Raw genomic sequence first — 22,212 nt, forward strand, 5'->3', positions numbered from 1 at the left:
GTTCAAAACTTTTCCCCTGTGCCATTCCACATTATTACAAATAACTTCATTTCTGGACATGTATGTTTGATTTCTTTATGTATGGATCACTTGGGTTGTTACCGACATCTGGTGAAAATTTCATGTCATTAGCACCTCTAGTAATATATTTACTGAAAAAAATGTTGACGTGTTCAATACTTATTTTACCCGCTGTATATTGAAGAAAACGTATTTAGAGTTAAAGCTTCTTTTGAATTCCTTACGGACTAATAGTTCAACCAAATGACAAAGTGCTTTAATGTAGAGCTTTGCTGTGTTCAGATGCCTTTTTATTCATTCATGTAGAATAAAAGCAGCTCTGGGAATTAAAAAAAGGAGGCAGGAAGGAGAGAAAATACATTAGAGAGAATGGATACCCCCCATCTGCTGTGATACTTTTTAATGTAAGCCTGATTTCTGTGTGCCTTTTTATCAATAAAGTTCAGACCTTCCTTCATTTAAAGTTCATGTTTTTATTTGAGTTAAGAAAGATCCCTTTAAAAAACAAACAAACAAAAGAAAAACAAAACAAAACAAGTTTCTGTAATTATTAATGAGGCACTTTAATAAAAAGTTGTTATTTTTACAGCTTTTTTTAATCCTTTCTACTTGAAAGGCTCTATGCACCGATTCCAAAACAGTTTTTTTTAAATGAAATGACTTTTTAAGGGTTCAGAACTCATCAAAGATTTACACTTAGGAAGCGAGTCCTGCGTTACGTGCCCTGCAGATGAGGAGCGTGCCAAAATCTTGCAACATTTTTCATTCATTCAAACTTTTTTTCCCAACATTTTTCAAACCAAAGTAGAAAATTAACATAATAAAACATTTTTAATAGAATTTGAAATACATCATAAATTCATTATAAACGAGTGACTGAAACTCACCTGTCACAATGACGCACTACCCGGGTGGGAAAATGCATTTATCAAAGTTCCTGTGTTCATGTAATATCTGCATAATTTAAAATGTTTACAGATGGTGTGTTTAATATGGTACAGCTAAACACATAATTAGGGTAATGCCTCTTTTGCTGAATAGCTTTGTGATGAAAGTTGATGCTCTGAAGACTGGTGACAAATAAAAAGTCACAATATTGTATTGTGAGGATTAAATGGAGAGAAGCAGAGATTAAGTGAGGACTCCATGCAGAGCAGCTGGATCATAAAGTGTGGTTTAACCAGTTCAATTATAGTACTTGCCCTATTTTTAATTTTCGTTGACCACTTATTGGTAACCATGTCACCTAACCTGCAGTCTATTATCCACAGAGCCTCATCGTGGACAAGTCTCTATTTTATAGGTTGTCATGCTCAAGGCTGGTTTCAACAAAGAATCATGTGTTAACCATTTCTTTTGGACTGTAGGCACAAGATAACTACACAGAAAAGGGTCCAAATTGGGATTTGAACAATCATACTCCGCCCTGTAAGCTGATTTTCTCATTTTTTATGGAACCTAAAAGTCACAGAAGGCTTGGATAGAGTAACACAGAGCTGCAGGATCTCACCGAGCTGCGACTCTTCGTGACCGTCATGAGGCTTTTGTAGCTTTGTTGCCTGAATTTTGAATATGGTCAACAAATGTTTGTGGCAATTCAATTGTAACCGTTGAGGTAGCTAAACAAAAAGTGGGCCGAGGTGGGAAACAAAAGAATGTGCACGACCTAAAATATAGTTTTGGCTCGAAGGATTTCTCTGGTAGAATTTCAACCAGGCCAATCAGCGAACAGAAGGAGTTTTGAATGACGACAATGATTTTCTGCACCGTTTTAGTAATTTAGTAGCCTGGTTTAAAACCAGACCCTTGTTCTTCGCTTTGCTTCGTACGAGGGTCTGGACTCTCGGCTATAGAGAAGCGATTCTTGCTGGAGGCGTGGCCTCTGTTGAAATTTAAAATGATTGGATTGGTTGGCAACTTATGTCGCTGTGAAGGAGGCTAAGCTAAGAAGTTAAATGGAAATTGTGTGGGCAGTTTCTCCTGAATTCTCCTGAAGGAATCCTTGTCTATGAGAGAAATCACAGACAGAGCAGTGAAGGGAAACTAGAATTGAGCGGAACTGGCACTTTTTTGTTCCGCTCTCTGAGGACTCGGAGAAGACCCTTTCTTCCCTCTCTCCTTCCCTTCCTTATCTTCCCTGCTCTGCTGCTTGGAGCCTTCTCTACGTTTTCATCCAAAACCAGAAATTATGGATATTTTTATTTTTATGGGTTTGGTTAGCTGGTCTCTTAATAAATTTTTGGAACAAAGTTTTCTTCCATGGGAGGACATGTCAAAGGTGGGACCTCTATCCTGGATATATATTTGGATTCTGATCACTGGATTCTACAGATTGGCTTGGTGGTCTCCTGGTGTTCTACAAAACAGTGTCTGTGGCTATTCAGGCCCTTTCCTGGCTGCCTGACCAATATGAAGAAGGATTGCCATTCTATCAGGAACTCGGTCTGCAAGTGGTTCTGCTGAGGGTCGCAGGCCGGCTGTGGTTCCTGGACTTTGCTGGCCAGATGGAATTGATCTTGGAGACAGCTGATAGCACGGCTCGGCGGAATTGTCCACATTATTTGTCTGATTGGATTCGCCAGATTGGATGTACCAGTAGACATTAAAGCAGATGGAAAATTGTTATTGTCTGCCTGACCCAAAAGCATTTTCTTCTGTTCCCAAACAACTGATTACAGATTAGGCTCTCCCCCCAGGTGACCTTGAGAAGGCTGTGGAACTAAATTCCTCCTGGTGTTTACGTCGACGGGGCTGCTCCCACCCACCTCTCCCCGTCTCACTCTCGTCTAATCTGATCTCTTGAAGGACAACCTGAAGCTGTACAGACTGAGCAATTCAACACCAATATTCTGGACAATGGCTGAACTATGGGGGTCTATCTTTTTGGGGACTGGATTCTTCGGACTCATTCTTCAGATATTCACATGTGCTTACAACATTCATGGCTTCAGATACACGCCCTCTAAGCAGCTCTAAAAACATGCAGGACACTGGCACTTGAGGACTGACTTTGGACACCACTGAGTTAGATTCTTAGCTTAGCTTCCTACACAGCCAAACGTTAACGATTGGCTAAATCAGATCCAATCGTTTTAAACTTCAGAGGCCACGCCTCCAGCAAGAAATCACTTCTCAATAGCTGAGTCCAGACCCTCTGTATGAAACAAAGAAGAACAAGGGGCTGGTTTTTACCAGACTAACACAAAACCGGCCTTGATTTAAAAACTTGAAGTGAAAATTGCAGCAGTAAAGTGGGAAATTCTCCTGTTTTTTCACAACTAATATCCAACAATGAGCCCAGCAAGAGTGCAACAGTTTTCAGTGAAATAATTCACGAAGTCTTCATAATAATCTGGAGAAGTTAGCAGCTGTAAGTGCAAATAAGTCAAAGCAGCTGCTGAGCCTAAATGAAATAATCACATAAAGTCTGAGGTGCCCGTGGCTCAGAAACCACTCTGAGTTTCTCACTGCCCTTTAGTCACAGACTTGAGTGTTAAATAGTTCTACAAGTGTTTTACAGCAGAGTTCAGCTGCATGAAGCAGAAAAGATTCATCAGATTTAACTGTTTGAGTTTCAGGTTTTAATAAATACCAAATAAAAGTGAGAACTGATGATGTTAGCAGTCCAAGCAGAGACTCACAGACACTAATCCAGAAAGGACCTTCATGTGTCGGGGAGAACTCATTCAGAATAAATAAATAATAAAAAGAAGGCACTAGAACACTAATTGGATCTTAAGGAGGGGAAAATAGAGATTATATTGGTAAAAGAGCATACACTTACAGTTTTCTGGCACGATTTGTTTTCCTACGTCACTTTTTTTGTTTCTTTAAATAAATTTCTGGTTGTTTTCCTTCACAGAACGATTACTTGGACTCAGTCTGGAGGAGAGACGCAAAGAATACCAACGTGATTATAAAACTGTGGAAGATATCCCAACCTGGAGGGAAGAAAATACCCGTAAGAGAGACTACGATGATTTTTTTTTTAATCAGGAAGGTGACGTTAAACTAAATAATTTTGCAGAGACCAAACAAATCAGAATAGTTTTTTTCTTGCTCCTCGCACACACAGGCTTTTAAACCTGTTCTGTCTTCAAATATACATACTACCTATACTATATATACTATATACACTATATATACTATATATAGTGTGTATTTATTCAGTGTCTATTTTAATTATTTTTCTTTAAAACATCTATTTGTTTCAGCCTTTGACAAAGAAGATGAAAAAAAGGAGGCGACAGATGGAGGAGGCCTGGCTGATAAAGTCTCTCTCTACAAGGGTGACATCACTGTCCTGGAGGTGGACGCCATCGTCAACGCCGGTAGGAACTCTGACCTTTTGAACCTTTTTGAAACAGTTGGTTTGTCGGCTGCGCTGGTATTAAAACTGTCTTTTACTGCCCTCTACTGCTGAGATTCAGGAACTGCTGGTGCCTGATGCTCTGCACTAACATTCAGTCTGAGATTAAACATAAAACAAAACTCAGACAAATTCAACTTGAGCTAAAGCACAGGACTGTTGAGAGCGCAATCATTGCTCTTTTTGTTTTATATTGTTAGTAAAACAGATAATTAACTAATTAATTTACATCCTATAGACCTTTTTTGTCCTTACTGTTGAATGCATTTATAAAAATGGTTGAGTTTGAAAAGGAAAATTTGTCTTAAAGTAAATAAAAAAAGAGGATGCAGCAGCATGGGTGATGCCTAATTCAGGATTGCACCACTGTTATGTAACTTTCTGCTGTCTGCTCACAAACTGCTGCCAGAGATGCTAAAAAATGCTTTTTTGATTTTTTTATAGCTGATCTTGGAAACCCTTTTAGCAGCTCAGAATAGAAATATGCAAACAGGAAGTTAAAGGTACTGAAAGACAAAACGACTGGTCCCAAAAAGTAATTAAATAAGAATGATGGAATATAAACCAGTAAACTATTTATTGATGGTAAAACCCTTTCACTGCTCTCTCTGTGTGAAACTATAGGCTTCTCTTGCACATTTAAAGTATCAGATCGATATAAATTTAGCGGATTTAACACCACTAATGATTCTGATGTGTAAAAATCTGACTGAGGATGAAAATAAAACACACTTGTTTGCTAATGTGTGTTGTATACAAGGAAACTGAGATAAAGGTGAGCATTATTTCTGGGACTAGACAAACAGAGCGTATAAAATCTCAGTTTAAACACTGCATGTCTTTGTTTTGACCCAATAAATACTATTAAAGTTCAGACAGGCGGTTTATTTTCACCATAAATGCTTCCAGACATTCAGGTTGTGATTAAACTACAATGAGGCAGCGTCTACTTATTTTTTTAAAGCAAACTATCAGGAAGTCTGAAAGGTTGAATGAATACCTGAAGGCTTTTATGATTTTCTGTATGTTATTCCATTCACACTGCAGGACTGGCCGTCTTTGTCCAGGTGCTGCGTCTGATAAGAATATATAGAGGTGTATTTTTCTTTCCGTTTTTGTTTACTGTCTCTGCTCGCTTTGCTCAGCAGGATTTTGTGAATATAGTTTTTTTTTGTATGCGTGTGTGGATGCATTATTTTACTCACAGGCAACAAAAGATTTTGTTTCCTCGTCCGTGTTATATAAAAAGGCCTACAGATTGGAGGCTGGATGCCCTTTGGCCACAGCCAACACAGAAATGATTGTTGTAACTCAGTTTAGTGTCAACGTTAATACATATTCTGCAATACGTGGTGAGGGCAGCTAACCAAAATATTTGCTTCACTAGCATATAAACCACTGCACAATTTCCTTAGTTTCACTAGCAATACAAAAGCTAAATACAATTTAAAAGTGGTGGAATCTTGAGCTAAATTACTGATATTTATCATATTAACATCCCACAAGAGTGTGCACCAGCGTTCAGGGTTTTATCTTCAACCACGCCCCCTCTAGCATTCAGTTCCCCCTCTATTTCCCTGACTCAGACCTCTATCATGGTGCCATTTTATAGTCAATATTTAAACTTAACACAGATTTTAAACCAAACCTAAATGTATAATTTCACAAACGTAAGTCGACTCAATTCGAAATGCTTCATAGACGACAGTTAAAGTATATACGTCTCTTTTGGAGGTGAGTTTTAAGAAAAAAAGTTTGTTTCAGTTAAGCCAGCAGGCGGAGCTACAACTGCTGACTTAAATCAGAAGAGGGGAAAAAAAAACAGGAAGTGACAAATTACATTCTTAGAAATCCTGTTTCTGCTAGTTTAATTCTTATATTTAAACTAAAAAAAATTGTATTTCCCAGATTAAAGCAAAGTTGTTTAACTTTATTTTACAACACAACTATGGAGGACCAAAACTGACATAATTAGGAATAAAAACAGAAATATAAATGGACCAATAAATAAATAAATAAATACACTTACAGTAAAATACACCAGTTAAATTATAAAAGGAGAACTTTACCTCATGTTTTATAATTTAATTGACCATCATTCTTTTTTTTTTCTAGCTTAGTCCTGTTAAATTACATATTTTAGAATGTAATTAAAGTTTTACTGTTTTTCAAAAAATATATATATATATTTTTCCTTTTACTTGTCTCTTAACAGATTATATTTAAATATTTTTTTATAATTTTTCCCACAAGTCTTTTTTAAATTCTTTTTTTATTAGTCCATTTATATATATCTGCTTTTATTTCTAATTACGTCAGTTTCGGTCCTCCATAAAAATCAGGAAATCTGCTCTGTGTGACAGAATGACGTCCCTGCTGGAAAAGATGCTGGAAAAACTGAAAACTGAAACCGTGAATCAGATGATCTGGTCAGTATAGTAGAGGAGACTGTAGGATGATGACACTGTGTGACTACGGACAGTGTTAGTGTCTTAGTTTAGCTTAGTTACTAGCATAATCACATCATTAAGTATGCCACTGTTTCAAGTAAATATTATTGAATTTATTAAGAATGTGGTGATGTGAATTCTAAGATTTTTAGCAGCAGGGAAAATAAACATTTTTTTAATCTATAAAGTTGATGTAAATGCTAAACCGCCCAGCAAAAATATTAATTCCGCTATTGGCGAGTTAGCGGATGAACGGAACTGTGTCCATCTCTGCGAATGCTATTCACAAGATCACCTGATTTGACTGAATGAGTGATTGAATGAGGCTTCTGTAGAAAACATGCAGGATTGTAGCTCTTGAAGACCACTGACTTTGTTTGAACTTATGGACTTAACATAGTTCAATATTAAACTGATGCTGCGTATAACTTTTGCTATGTGTTATATTCTAATGAGGTATTAAAAACTTCTGAAGTAGGACAAAAAAATGTGAATTGCAAGAGGCGAAGGAGAACTCTCCTGTTTGCTGTTGCAGTTATAGTTTCTGCCTATAGCTTTAAGGGGAGCCAGGCTGCTTTATGTCCTCCATTAAAATTTAATTACTGGGCTCATTGAGTTTTTAATTCTTCCTTAATTCTGTTTGGCTCGTGGTGGCACAGGAGGAGCTCAAGCTGTCACCTGGGTGAGAGCCTGGAGAGAGGGGGGACCACAGGGATGGGGGTGAGGCAACAGTCAGACTGCAGAGGAGGATGGTTTTATTGTGAACGAGGCTCGTTATAAAATAAGTTGGTCTGCAAACACTCAGCAGAAATGTCTGTTTTCTGTTCCACTGCTTCTTCTCACCCACGTTTTGAAACTGATGAATGAGTTGCTGGTGCTGTTCTGCTGAAACATAATAGTGATTAAATTCCTTGAATATATTTGAGGTTTGCTGGTTGACAAAGCCTGACTGATTATATAATATTCTGTTTCACTTGGTGGTATTTTTGCACTACGTTGTTTTATTTTTTATTTTAGGTTTTGTTTTTTACTAAAGCAGCTCCAGAACAAAACTGAATCACATGTTGGTTTTCCTCTTTATTTACTGCATGTTTTCATAAGCAGTTATTTACTTCCTAAACCTCATTTCATAAAAAAAACACTTATTTTAATGTGATTTTTTTTGTGTTTTTAAAAGTTTCAAATTGAACTGTTGGTTCGACTCATGCTTTTTAACCTTTACTCCGTCAAAAATAATTATGTGGTTTTCTTGAATTATCAACACGTTCCTCATTCTTATTACCACTTCTAAGAGGTGTTAATAATTTCCCAAAGGCTATTTTTCTTTTTCCTCTGAAAAACCCAAATTCTCTCCTCATCACAGCTTTAATGTTTTAATCTCAACCAAACAAAACATGCAGCTACGAATGACAAGAGGTTCGGTTTCTGTTTCTGTGAAAACTTGTTTGCATCTCAAGAAAATTTCAATTAATTTCTTCTTATATTTTTTGCAATCATGCTTGAATTTAAATACATGTTGTCCAGTTTAAATCTAGTTATGCTCCTGTACCCAAACATTCTCGTTAAAGCTGTAGATATAGGTGTGTATTCAGAATGAATGCCTGTTACATCTAATATAGCTGCATGAACTTGAGTGTGCTCTGATTAAAAAAAAATAAGACATAAGTGTAGGGGACGGCTCTTTTCTTGATGACTCTGGTAATTATGCAGTGTGTTTGGCTCCTGTTCTATTACCTGCTGTAAACCCTGCCCATATTTCTGTATTAGATCATTTTTACAGGAGCCAATTTTATTTGCACACAGAATCTGGTAATGAATGCTATAAAGAATCTGTAGGGGTGGAGATGAGTTCAAGACATTCAATTGGTATTGAGTCGAGTGGAACCACTTGTTCTGCAGTCATCATGGGTTTGATGAGAGCGCTGACCCACAGAGGTTAGAATACCATGATTTAGTGGAGATTGAGTTTTTATTTTTATGTTTTTTTTCCGTACGCAGTCAGTTTAGAGATGGTGTTTACCTCTGTGTTCTCTCAGTCCTGGTCCTCTGGACCCACAGCCGTGCCTGCTTTTGAGGTTGATCCAAACCATATAGTTCTATGAATCAGGTGTGGAGAATCAGGGAACCATCTGACCCAAACAGGACAGATGATCTAAAGAGACACGACTTCAAGCATCAACATAATACAAGAAGAATGAAGGGAACAGATCATGCAATATCCACTCTTTTAGTCGTTCAATACATTTTTTGTGTATTTGGAGTCTCTAGGAGCGCAGGAAAGTTGAATTTCGTCTCTACCAGTGCTGCATATATATCTTTATATTCTGTTTGGGTCATAGTTTTCAACTTGTTCAGTTTTCTCTGTTTTTGATGATGTTTTCTGAACTATTACGTTACATTATTTAGAACAGAACGTCTTAATAAAGTCTGGACTTACCAACTACAGTTTGGTTGGTGTGAAGCACCCAGATGTCTTTAAAGTACTTAAAAGAAATAACTAAGTAGACTTTGTTAAAAAGTAATTTCACTGATAAGAATTAATGACTTTTAAAGAATTTTATGATTTAATTAAAAGTTGTAAAACTGCTCACAATACTTGGGAGAGTAGAAGTACCTTTTATAGACACTAAGAAATGAAGTGTTGAATTTACTTTACCAAACTGGTCCTACTAAACCAAGTTAAATAAATTACATTTACTCGGTCAACTTGGTTAACTAAATTCAATACTTCATTTTTTAGAGTGCGTAAACAACTAATTTTTATGATGAGTTCTGGTTAAATTGAAATTTCTAACATGTAACAAGGTGTCAAATTTAAAAGTAAAGAAGTAGAAGTATCATGTTAATCTTTTGAATGTAGCAAAATGAAAGTAAAAGTTATGATTAAAAAAAACTTGGTAAAATTACAGATCCTCAAAAAACTTACTGAAGTACTGTAACAAAGTAAATGTACTTAGTTACTAAACACCTTTGAAAGCGCCTCGTTTGGGTTTAAAGAGACAGCCTCAAAGCGARTTGATCTGAGACATGCCCCAGAAAAGGGGCGGGTCTTGTGGAGATACAATAAAGAGGAATTCAAACCAAAACATTGCAGTTCCACTTTATATAAACCCCTACTGAAGGGGATTTAAAAGCATCATATGTCTACTCTGAGCTAAAATGTCACTCTGTTTATTTTTGAACTTTTTTGTGAAACCACAACACTTTTCTTTGTGGACCAGCTGTCATACAATAGTGTTGGAGTCACCAGGGAACATATTTGTTTGCTTTTAGCTAAATTGATTCCCAGTAAACRTTTTGCTTCATCATGCTCTGGCTTTTCACCAGGTTCTGTGAAACCTCACTTTTGAATTATCTTCCTTTKCAAACCGACAAATGGCAGCATTGAAAAGCCCCCGCTTTGACTCTCGCCCCGACGGATGAAAAAACCCCACGTTCCAAGCCAAACGTATCCCGTTAGAAGTCATAACCAACAGCTGGTAACTTCTTGGACAAACTTGTGATTGTTACAGTGTCACACCAAGAGGGAAAAATCGATGTCCCCGGCTGAGAGAACTTGCTGCTCTGATGAACAGTGAAATGACTCCGGTGAGGAGGTTTGCACCGGGTCTTCCATTTAAAGTCCCGTTAATCGGATCGCCTTTGAGAGAGCTACAGCATAAGGCAAGGGCTTTCCTCCCATCTCTTTGAATGTGAGCTGCGGTGATAAACCAGCTGATCAGTGACTGAACATACAGTTCACAGCCTTTTGGTCTGCCTCTGTTTTCTTTTTTAAATAGTTTTTGTGTAAGAAGGGCAAATATTATTTCTGAGGTACTGGCAATAGAAAATAAAAGTCTATAACTGCTTATTGAGCTGACACAATTCGTCAGCAGTAGCCTGGATTAAAAGTGGTTTGTGTTTTCAGCAGTGGTTTCCGTTTATTCACACACAAAAATCATGTTCACACAATACAAGATAAGAAAAATCTATTGAAAGCTTATAGAGGGAGCCTGAGTACCCACCATTTTATACAGTTACTTTATAGTAACAACACAAGAAAACACATCATACATTCCTCATACATATTGTTATCAATCAATCCAATCAATCCAATCAATCCAATCAATCACAGGTCCTACAAGTGGTCTCAGATATATAAAAAAAGCAATTTGTGTTTTCTGTTTTTTCAAGTTGGAGATGAATTTCAATCCTTTTTAAGGTCTCGCCGAGCTTAAAAGCATTCCCAGAGTTGGACTCCACTGTGGACTCYGCAAAGCTAAAATCTGCAGACTTTAAATCAGCACTTCTCAACTGGTGGCCCGCGGGCCACATCCGGCCTGCAGGTGACCAAAATTTGGCCCGCTAATTGGTTCATTCMTCTCTTAAGTCCAAACCCCCAGTTTTCTACTTTAATTACTATAAGTTCTTTYAGTCAGACATAAACATGTTTGGTATCTACAGACACTTCAAACTACAAGCAGCTGAAGATCAAATTTGAAAATGAAAATAAAATTGGTGTAAAAGTTTGGCAAGTCAGAGCTGTCAAAATAATATTTGTGTTAAACAGGAGGCATAATGTGTTATTTTTATTTTTTATATTGTTTTATTATCACTGCCTTTATTAAATAGTGTTCTGAATGTTGTATTCATGATTAAATGCAGCCAAGTAAACTATTTCAAAGGTAACAGATCTTTGTAATACTTGGTTTATTTACATAATAACTTTAATTGCTGGATGTTGGGCCCCTGAGCTGTTGGCCTGCAGTAACTGTGGTCCCGGAGCATTTTAGCTAAATAGCCCTGCTTTAGATTAACTTAAAAAAGAATTAATGACACATTTAGCCTTATTATTACATAATGATAAAAATCTTTTTTTATCTCTAATATGCCAAAAGGTGAAACCACTTTTGTCCAGAATCATTTGATTCATGTTATAAATCATATAAATTTAAGCTTACTACTGGTTTTTAATGATTGCAGCAGTAGGGGGTACTTGTTCCATCACTTAACAAAACCAAGAGGTTTATGAGAAATGAGACATGATGATTTCTTTATCGGAACATGCAGATGCCTCATTTTGCTCTTTTTATTTGAGACAGCCTGCCTGAGGGTGCAGATGTGTGTGTGTGTGTGTGTGTGTGTGTGTGGTAAAAGTACACACTTTTCAAGCGCAGGAGTACTACTTGTATTGAACATGAATCCTTGCAGATCGGTTCACTGAAATCATGTCCAGGAGTTTGTCCACCTGTCGTCCTGTAGGGGGCGCTGTGGCTCCACAGAAGAGCTGCTGATCTCCCCTCAGCAGCAGAGGTGGGGATGACAGTGCTGGTTTTGCATTTCAGACGGATAAATCTGCCTTTTTCTGCTTTCATATCACAGATGTTTCTTTAGAAAATGTTTGCAATAACWAGTGTAAATTCCAAGGCTTCCTCCCAGATTTCTCAACAACTTCCTCTCTCCAGCCGCCTGGAGTCTTTAATGTCACGCCATTTTGGAAACAAATGCTTTTAAAGTGCTCATTGCTAAGTTTCAGCTGTTGTATTATATTATTAAAGAAATCAGRGCACTTCTTTTTTGCTGTAGTTACAGTAGATCAGGTTAGAAGTTGTTTTATTCCTGTAAATTTGTTCAATGATTAGAATAACTCGAAGTAAAAATGAAAGGAAAGCCATATAGAAAAATCTCCACAAACTGCTGACTTTTCCCAGACATTCCTCAGGCGCTGTGTCTCACTGATCTATAAATTATCCTACTTTTGACTTTCACTTCATTTCTGTTCCCATATTTCCCTCAGCTCTGTGATTTGAGCTTCAGCTCGTCTGAGTAAACTGTAAACCGTGCAGACCTCGTTCAGAATTAACCTCTAAAAACACGTACTCCTTAGCAGAGATAAGGCCTGAAGTAGTAAGGTTTTAACCAGTGGTGAGATAATGGTAATGAACAACATAAAGTTGCAATAAAGGGAGAAGATATGAAGCAACTTTTGGYAAAGAGTGCTTCTTTTTTTCCCTCCTCACCAGACAGTCCATTTGATAATTTCATGCTCGAGCATCACAATTCTAGTTTCCTCAGAGGGGAGGCAGTCATTCAAAAGCAAACACACGCACGCAAAAAAAAAAAAATCTGTTCAGCATCCAGAATGTTGTAGCGTGAATAAAATAATTAGGTGTGGAGTTACTGTGACTAAATCTCTGTCAAAAGAACATCAGCACTTTATGGAGATATAACATGTTTTTTTTTCTCCCTCCTTTCTAGTGAACAAAAACAGAATCAGTCKGTACGAGACGAAGCTCTCCACGCAGCTAAAATAAAAGAATGCGATGTTATTGTGAGGAGCTCCAAATGAGAATACAATTCGTCTAACCCCGGGCAGTTCATTCAATATTTGTGAGCATGCACATGTTTCTCTGAGGACCCAGGGGCCATGTTCATAAAAAGGAGCTCTCAGCTGGCCATTTTGTGGCTTTTAAAACAGAATGATTGAGACTAATTCTCAACGGGAAATGGCTGCTACATTTCCAGAGGCTCTTTCACAAGTTTTCCCCCGTTTTTTAGTCCAAAACTATTGAAAAAGAGACTCTTATCCTGTCCAAATTAAAGATTGCTTTTTTCAAATCTTTATCACAACCTCAGAAACACTCGACAGTCTCTTCAGGAAAAGAACCAGGTTTAAAAAGCTCTTTTGTACTTTTTCAGTGATTTTTTTTTTTCTTGATCAACCGTAGCACGGAAACAACTGCACCGATCAACATGAAATTTGGCAGGAATATAGATGTGACCAACCTACATTGAGCCAGTCAATGGTTTTACAATAGACCACAAGTTTGAGGAGGGGGCTCCATCTGAAAAAGGGGGTGTCTGTACATACAAAAATTCTTATAACTCAAAAACTATTCAACAGAGGAGCTTCAGATGTTTTTTTTGTTTAGCTCTGATGAAAGGCTATCAATCGAACCCACCGATAAGCCCCGCCCCACCCCCTGGACCCCCACCCCATCTGAAAACCGGTTCATATATGCTACCACTAGTATTTAGTTAATTATTTTAAATAAAGTGTCAGTAAAACCTCACCATTATTTTATTTGAATCTGTGGTGTTTTTAAAGCTTGAACTTGGCTATCATTTTTGCTAATAGCCTTTGAGAAATTTGAGAAATTGTACACTTAAAAAAAATAGAGAATCGTTTTTCTCGCAGCTGGTCAGGCATGGTTGATGGACAATACTTTTTTATTTATTTTTTGAAAGTGGCTGATTAATTTTGTTATCTCTCATCGTAATAGTCAGAGTCATATTCATTACTAGCTCTTCAAATCAATTTGTACTTCTGGATGGGTCTTTATTTTTATTTATTTCTGTGTGGAACCAGTTTTTGCTTTCTGACTATGAGGCAATTACAGGACAATAACTTTGAAAACATGATGAAAAACAAGCTGATTGTGTTCAAGATCATTCAAACCTTGTAAATGTGTTTGTATAAAAATATTGATCATTTTTTCTTTGTTTTTTTTTCTGTCATCCTAGAATCTAAATTTTTAATAGAATGTAAAAACTAATTGGACTTTAGGTGCGGTGACATATGTCTGACAGCCATCAGCAGTCTGTTAAAATATTAAAGCAAAAACATTTTGGAAGTTAATAGCTTGGGTAGGTTAATTTACTCATTGACTGTTTGTACTCACAATTATATTTTATAGCAGCTCTAACCAGAAAACACACATTGTCCTTGACTTGACTGTTACCTAAGGCTTCATGAAATAAGACTCTTCTTATGTAGTCTTTTCTTTTCAAACATTCAGTCCAGAGACTCCAAAGAACAAAATACCCCTAAAAACCAGTGCAGGATACTTTGTAATGGACATGATTTTATTTCATTATTATTTTTTTTACACRGGCTTAATGGCAGATAGGAAACAGCTCTTTAATGAAATAAAACTCCACATTACTGGGAGACATTAAGATGAGCTCCTTTTTATGTTTTCTTTTATATYGTCTACAGAAAAACACATCTGCAACATTTTTATTGTCTTTGTTCATTTATAATGAATTTTAAATTGAATATCCTTTATCTACTGTACCCTGTCAGCAAGTATAGTGAACCTGAGCAATTGGCAGCGTTGCTCAGGGGCTACACGGCTGCACAGTTGTTGCCCCCTGTGTATGATAATGAAGCTCTGACTGGACATCGTGATGAGATGGATTTCCCTGGTGTTGACAGAAGTGATTGTGTGGATCCTGCAGGGCTCACAATGTGGACTCATTATACACAAAGACCTTTTGTCAGTGGAATGGTAATAGAAAACAAGGCGACGTTTTGTTGACGGTGATAAACTGTTGGTTAAATGTCCCGGAGATGTGATTTTTATTAGGCATTATTGACTTATTATTTTTGAAAGTGCTTGCAGCGTGCACGCCCGCGTTTCATGTAACAACTCTGCAAACTACTGGAACTAATGAACTCCATTTGTTTTCTAAAACCGGGACCCGTTTTGGCCCAGATGTGCCAAAAATGGTTTCAGGACTGTTTATTGCAGACTTTGCAAGGAAATTCTACTGTATACTTCAGATTTATTTATTTTGTTAGCCGTTTAAGATAGCTCTGAGAACTTCTACAAATCATTTTTTTTGTCAGATGTTTGAAAGAACAAAGAACTGGATTCTGCTTTTATAATTTTTGCTTCATGGGGAAGAATTACTGATGAAACAGAAGCAATAGAGTTAATAAAAGTTGCTTCTGCTTTAAGTAGCATCCAAGTGCAGAGGTGGTTAATGCAGCGAGCTTCTATGCAGTTACATACATAAAGTAGTTCCAGACAAGCTGATGATTTGTTGTGACGCATGGAGCGCAGTGAAACCTAACTCGGAGGTAATGTGACCTCAAACTGCATTTGTTTAACCTCGCTCAGCTGTGCAGCTATAATGGGATGATGGCTTCTGCCATTAGCATGATGAAATGGACAAATAAGTGACTTTAGTGAAACCCACTCAAGTAAGGGCTGCAATTTTGCTGGCCTTTGATGCATCAGTTGGCTACGGCAACAATTTTATCTCTTTAATAGAATCTCGGTCCCCGTTCCACGCACAAACAAAGTAGATTACGGTTTCCAATAAGGCAAAGACCGCGTAGTGATGCAACTRAATTCCCTGTTCTGTGGGTGGCATTGTTGTTTTTTCTGTCGGGAAGAAAAGTCTGGACACAAGTGATGCTGAAGTCATTTTTTAATGCCGTTGCTTAATATCAAACCTTTTATTTTGCAACAAATCCAAGTTAAACAGATTAATAAATACACTTAATAARAGGGCATTACTTCCAAACAGCTGACATTTCTCTGGACTAAATGTCACAATTTTTTCTGCTTATCTTGGGATTTGCTACTTTAGTCATACATGAAGTCAGGGCAGATAGATGCKGTGTATTTATAGAAATAATCGAAAAGCTGTCAGGAGAAGGAACACTAGCAAAGGCGAGGAGAAGAATGCTGCTTACTCTAAACCCAAACTATCAGGCAACACATTTCAAGAAGGTCTCCAGTTAGAATCATTTCACAAAAGTATTTGTGCATATAATTACTTAACAGCTATGCAGTTTTTAAAATAAAAGCTCTAGCTCTAGTATTAATATTCTTTTGCTAAGGGATAACACATTAAGTTACAGGCGATACCGTATATTAGTTCTTTGCACATTTATAGTTGTAGATTAGGGAATATGCCCTTAATTAGTCAGACCAATAATTATTACAACAGTAACAGTCTGTGCACCAAAACTGAATTCTCCTGYGACCTAATAAACAAGATTTTACCGCAGCCGTTTAGGAGATTCCACCGGAAGCCTTTTGGGCACAGTCTGATGTGATGATTTTCCAAATGCAAATTCTTCACGTTGCATTTAAATATTTTCCTGACGTCTCAGTTATTGTGACTAATTGTCAGCTCCCTGTCTTTGCTGAATAATTAGCAAATTGCAAATTAAGGTATTAAAGCTGAAAACTATTTAGAATCCCTTTTCTGTTGCAGATGTTACTTCCTTTACATGKATAAGAATGGCTTTTTGAGAGCTTGCTACCATTTGAGTTTCAATATAGGTCTCTCTTAATCTTTATCCTTTATCCTCCTAATAGAAAATGAAACGTGTTTGTGTTCAAATTAAATAGTTTTCCCAAAGGTTATAATTCCTGCACTGCAATATATTTTTGAGATTGAGTAGTTTAATCTGTGTTTACACAGGTTTTCCTGCAGAAACTCAATAATGGTGCTTTTAAAACTGACAAACAGGTAAATCAGTCATTAATTAAGTTCACTTTAGAAATGTGTAACATGAGCATAAGTCTGTCGGGCATAAATTGCTTCTCTAAGTGTCTTTTTACGTCACACAGCAACACTTGTATGTTGATGAAGTGAAGACCTTAAAAGAGCTGCGTGTTCTTTTCATTTCTGAAGACAACTCAATTAACTGCCGGCCAATTAATGTCTCCTCGGCTGCTGAAATTAATGAAGAAGCGTGTCCACGCAGGCCTGCGGGAGGAGAGGAGGAAATAAAGGTCAGGATCTGAGTGAAATCTAAATTTCATTTTATATTTGTTAGCAGCGTGCGTCTCAAAGGAGTTTGAACAAGGAAAGTTTCATGAAAATATTTTATTACCGGCGTAACCACAACCTCCCCTAATGTATCACATTTCTGTTTGTTCAGAATTTTAATGGTGCACCGTGATCCATTTGTACAAGAAAATTGGATTTGCAGAGTTCCAAGTGGAAAAACTAGCTGGAATGCTCGCCAGAATCTGAAAAGGCAAATTCCTGACCAACCTTCAAGTCCACTCACATGAAATCCTGTGATAGCTGTTGCTACAGTGTTTAAATGCAGAATAATATATTGTATCAGCCTGTGTTACAAATAATAGTTGGCCTGGTTACTGAGCACAACAATTAGCAGAGCCTTCTGGATAAAAAACGAACAAAAACACACGCACGCACAAGTCGTTATAGAAAAAGTTGTTTTTTCATATTTCATCAAGATTAGTCAAAGCAAAACACCAAACTAGTTTCATGAACAGAACAACCAGATTTTATTTTTTTTGTGAGGAAGGCTAAATGTCCATCAATAAATCTGCTCCTGCAGGGCTGCTGCATGATTGGCCTTTTACTTTTGTTAGGCTGCAGTGCAATAACGCCTGAAATTCTCAGACAGAACTAAAAGAAACAAAGAGTAAATGCCGACAGCACTTACCAAAAATAAAAAATAAAATAAAAAAAGATGGACGAAGCAGTGAATGAAAAAACACAAGTTAAAGTCAGAACAAAAATGAATTTTAGGACCTAAAATATAGTCTGGACACATTTAAGATGTCTTGGTAGCTAAAATTGAGATGATTAAATTAGACTTTCTCTGACTGTTTAAGACCCTGCAGTCACCCTGAGAAGCTGATGAGATGGAGGAAAGAGGCTTGCAAACACCGCGATTTCATTGCCTTTGCTTGTAGTGAATTTTAACTTTATCCTGTTTTTCTGTATAGAGGAAAAGGATTTCACAGTTGGCCTTAGGGAGCTGATAACAAAGTCTTTCAGATGTTTCTGGTAGATACTGCTCTAGGATTTTGTCAGGATGAAAACCTAGAGATATTGTGTCTTCTGGGAACCCACATCTAATTGGCAAAAAAAGAAAAAAAATATCTAAAAGCAATCTTATTTTAAAAAATTGCTGTAAGAAGCTAGGTTTACTGGATTTGTAAACAATGCCCAAATGAGAGACTTGGCCTTGGGCATCCTAAACTCCGTCTGCAGGATGGAGTTGAACAAAAAGCTTCAATTTACTTCGGCTGAGGAACAAGTTGTGTCAAATTCAGTGGTAGGAGGCTGATGTGATGGAAAACAATGAGTCAGTTCTCCTGTTTTTATCTGTCGATATGTGTCATTTTGTCGAACTAGAAAAGTTGTATTTCCTGTTAAAATGCAGTGTGAATGCTTAAAGCTTGAAGGTTTTTGCTAAATAGCTAAAAAAAAAGCTGAAACTAGCCTAAAATAGCTAAAAAAGTAGCTGAAATAGCACAAAGAAACAGAGTGATCATGTTTTTTGAATTGGAATAGAATAGAATAGAATAGAAATGGCCTCTATTGTCCCACCAAGCGGTAATTCAGGTGTCACAGCAGCATCAGTACAGAGGTTCACACACTATACAAACTATAGACAATGCACACAAAACAAAATTAACACTAACTAGCAATGATACTACTACTAACAATAAAAATATAATATAAGGGAATGTGCAAGAGCAAATAAACGATATGTTTTGTTTTAGAGACTGTAGTTACCTTTCAGAATTTGACATTAGTAATTGGAATTTGCCTATTTTCAGTGCAAAACGATCGCAACAGACTATTAACTGTAAAAACTGAATTATGTCATAAGAAGCTGAAATTATCACAAAATATAGCTGAAAAGCTAAAATTAGTTAAAAATAGCTTAAAAATAGCTGAAAGAAGCATACAAAACTTACAATAGCAGAAATTAGCGGAAGGAAGCACAAATGTTGACAGTAGCAGAAGAATTAAAGGTCAAAAGGATAGGTAAAAAAAGCTAAAATCAGCAAAACAGAGAAATTAGCACAAAAAGTTGAATGAAAGTAAGAAAAGGTTTATGAACATTTTGAAGAGTTTTAAGGATGTTGGCGACAGCTCCATTCATTTTCAACAAGGAAAAAAATGGCCAAAATTGCTAATTATCTCAAAAAGTAAACATTTCTAAAGTATCAAAGGTCATAAAAGGAATTTTCTTAAAGAGCTGAACGTTTTGAAATATAAATTGTACAAATAGCACAAAAATTGCTGAATGAAATGCATTATGAAAACTGTACGGAAGAAAAAAACATGTTTGTAGGCTGGGATCTTTAGGTTTTTTGTGTTTCCTGTTCTAATGATCCTTTAACCGACTTTGTTGGTGAAGCGTTTTATAAATTATCTCCAACAGAGAGAAGGGTTAAAAAATGTTTACTAATCCTTGGACTTTTTGTTTTTTTGGCTTCCTGTTCTCAGTCGTTTGTTTAGCAGAGCGCTCTCAAGCTGTGCAAACACACCGAGTGCCACTTTGTATGAGCAACCAGGGAGATTTTGTATTTGTCCCAAAAAATCATGTATGTTTCAGGTTTGGATGTGTTAAGAAGCCAAGTAAAGCAACGTGCCATGAGGAGAGCCTCCCTCTGAGAACTTCATTATGGTAAACTAGGTTTAGGCTTTCACTCTAAACACCAGCTGCTCTCTCAATCACAACAATCTGTTGTGTTTTGTCAACATATGTAGTTGTTAACACTTTCAGTTTTATGACCATTTTTTGCCTTTTCTGTGGCTAAAACAAAATACAACCTGGTGTAGAATATTAAATGCAGTTAAGTTATGGGTATTGATATTTTTAAGGTGATACTTTTCTAACAGTCACACAACAGTAAAGTGAATGATTCCCAAATGTCATCAACCTCTGACTTATTTCCGTGCTGAAAAGCCTTTCCAAACCATAAAAAACGAGCCAAAACATTATCCAATCTCACATATTTCTCATTTATATTTTCCCCCTGCAAGTCAGTCACACAGCCTTGTTAGAGCTGCTACAACTCAGTCTTAAATTGCTTTTCATTTAACTCATCTGAGTGAACACCAGGGGTTATAGTGGAAGATATTTAAAATTGTTTATTCTTCTTAATGCTGTAATGATGCTACTAGACTCCAAGCCACATTTTCAAAATCTTATTATAAGTTTTTCCTACAAATACCATAAATGGAAATTTAAAAAGAAATGTTCTTTGACATTTCTTTATCTGAGCCACTGATTCCAATGAGTTCTACATTGGGATGGAAATATTTACGATGTAAAGCAGTTTTTTTCCCACTTCCCTTGCTCCTTTTGAAGCTCGTCCCTTGAGAAACATGTTCTTTATGTTAAGATGTTAAATCTTAAGGAGCGAACATGTGCACAGATTGTTTTTATTTTAGGGCATGTTCTTGGATCCGTGGAGTCAATGGAAAAGTGTTGAAAATGTGTGCGCTCAAAGATTAATCTTCATAAAAGGAAATAGGGCTGTTCTTTGTACTGCCAGGTGGTGCATGGGAAAAAACAGCTTTTTCTCTTTGAATTATTGGACTGAACATTTCATTCACTGTCTTTCCTCTTTTGTAAAAGTGTTTGTAACAGTTCCATGGACTAATGTATTTTCAAGATAATCAATAAAAATGACATGTTTGAAATATTACCAGCTAGAAACAGAGTAGTACACATTCATGTACTGGATAACCACTCTGTTTTGTCTCAACACAAACATTAGGGCCAAGTTTGGGCTTTAAAAAGGAAATCCACTCATGGTACATATTATGGCCTAGTATGTACCAGTACCCAGTACTCACAGGGTACTTATGGGAATATACCATTTAAGTACCCTGTAAGTCCCTGGTAAGTACTAGGTATGTACCCGATAGGCATGCATTCAACCTCTATGTACCCTGCATGTACCAGGGAAATACCGATTTAAGAACCCTGAAAATACCAGGGACATAATCTGCAAATACCTTGCAAGTACCAGGAACATACTCTGTTAGTGCACTTACATGTATCAGGGATATACCATGTTAGTACACTACATGTATCAGGGATATACCCTGTTAGTACACTACATGTATCAGGGATATGCCCTGTTAGTACACTACATGTATCAGGGATATGCCCTGTTAGTACACTACATGTATCAGGGATATGCCCTGTTAGTACACTGCATGTATCAGGGATATGCCCTGTTAGTAAACTACATGTACCAGGGATATGCCCTGTTAGTAAACTACATGTACCAGGGATATGCCCTGTTGGTACACTACGTGTACCAGGGATATGCCCTGTTAGTACACTACATCTATCAGGGATATGCCCTGTTAGTACACTACATATACCAGGGATATGCCCTGTTAGTACACTACATGTACCAGGGATATGCCCTGTTAGTACACTACATGTACCAGGGATATACCCTGTTAGTACACCACATGTACCAGGGATATACCCTGTTAGTACACTACATGTACCAGGGATATGCCCTGTTAGTATACTACATGTACCAGGGATATACCCTGTTAGTACACCACATGTACCAGGGATATACCCTGTTAGTACACCACATGTACCAGGGATATGCCCCGTTAGTACACTACTGTACATGTACCAGGGATATGCCCTGTTAGTACACTACTGTACATGTACCAGGGATATGCCCTGTTAGTACACTACATGTACCAGGGATATGCCCTGTTAGTACACTACATGTACCAGGGATATGCCCTGTCAGTACACTACATGTACCAGGGACATGCCTTGCAAATACCCTGCATATACCAGGGACATGCCTTGCAAATACCCTGCATATA

General features: G+C 37.0%; 1 protein-coding gene across 6 annotated transcripts in view; it reads left to right on the forward strand.

Moving 5' to 3' along the window:
- The window catches only part of macrod2 (mono-ADP ribosylhydrolase 2), a gene marked incomplete in the record, with an annotated part of 450,891 nt that overhangs the window by 3,680 nt on the left and 424,999 nt on the right, over positions 1–22,212 (forward strand). For all 6 annotated transcript variants that reach the window (XM_014005961.1, XM_014005960.1, XM_014005964.1 and 3 more), the window contains 2 exon segments: positions 3,884–3,982; positions 4,236–4,352. In XM_014005961.1, the coding sequence (XP_013861415.1) occupies positions 3,884–3,982; positions 4,236–4,352 (216 nt within the window).

The sequence above is a fragment of the Austrofundulus limnaeus genome, unplaced genomic scaffold, assembly GCF_001266775.1.
Source record: "Austrofundulus limnaeus strain Quisiro unplaced genomic scaffold, Austrofundulus_limnaeus-1.0 Scaffold33, whole genome shotgun sequence".
Lineage (NCBI taxonomy): Eukaryota > Metazoa > Chordata > Actinopteri > Cyprinodontiformes > Rivulidae > Austrofundulus > Austrofundulus limnaeus.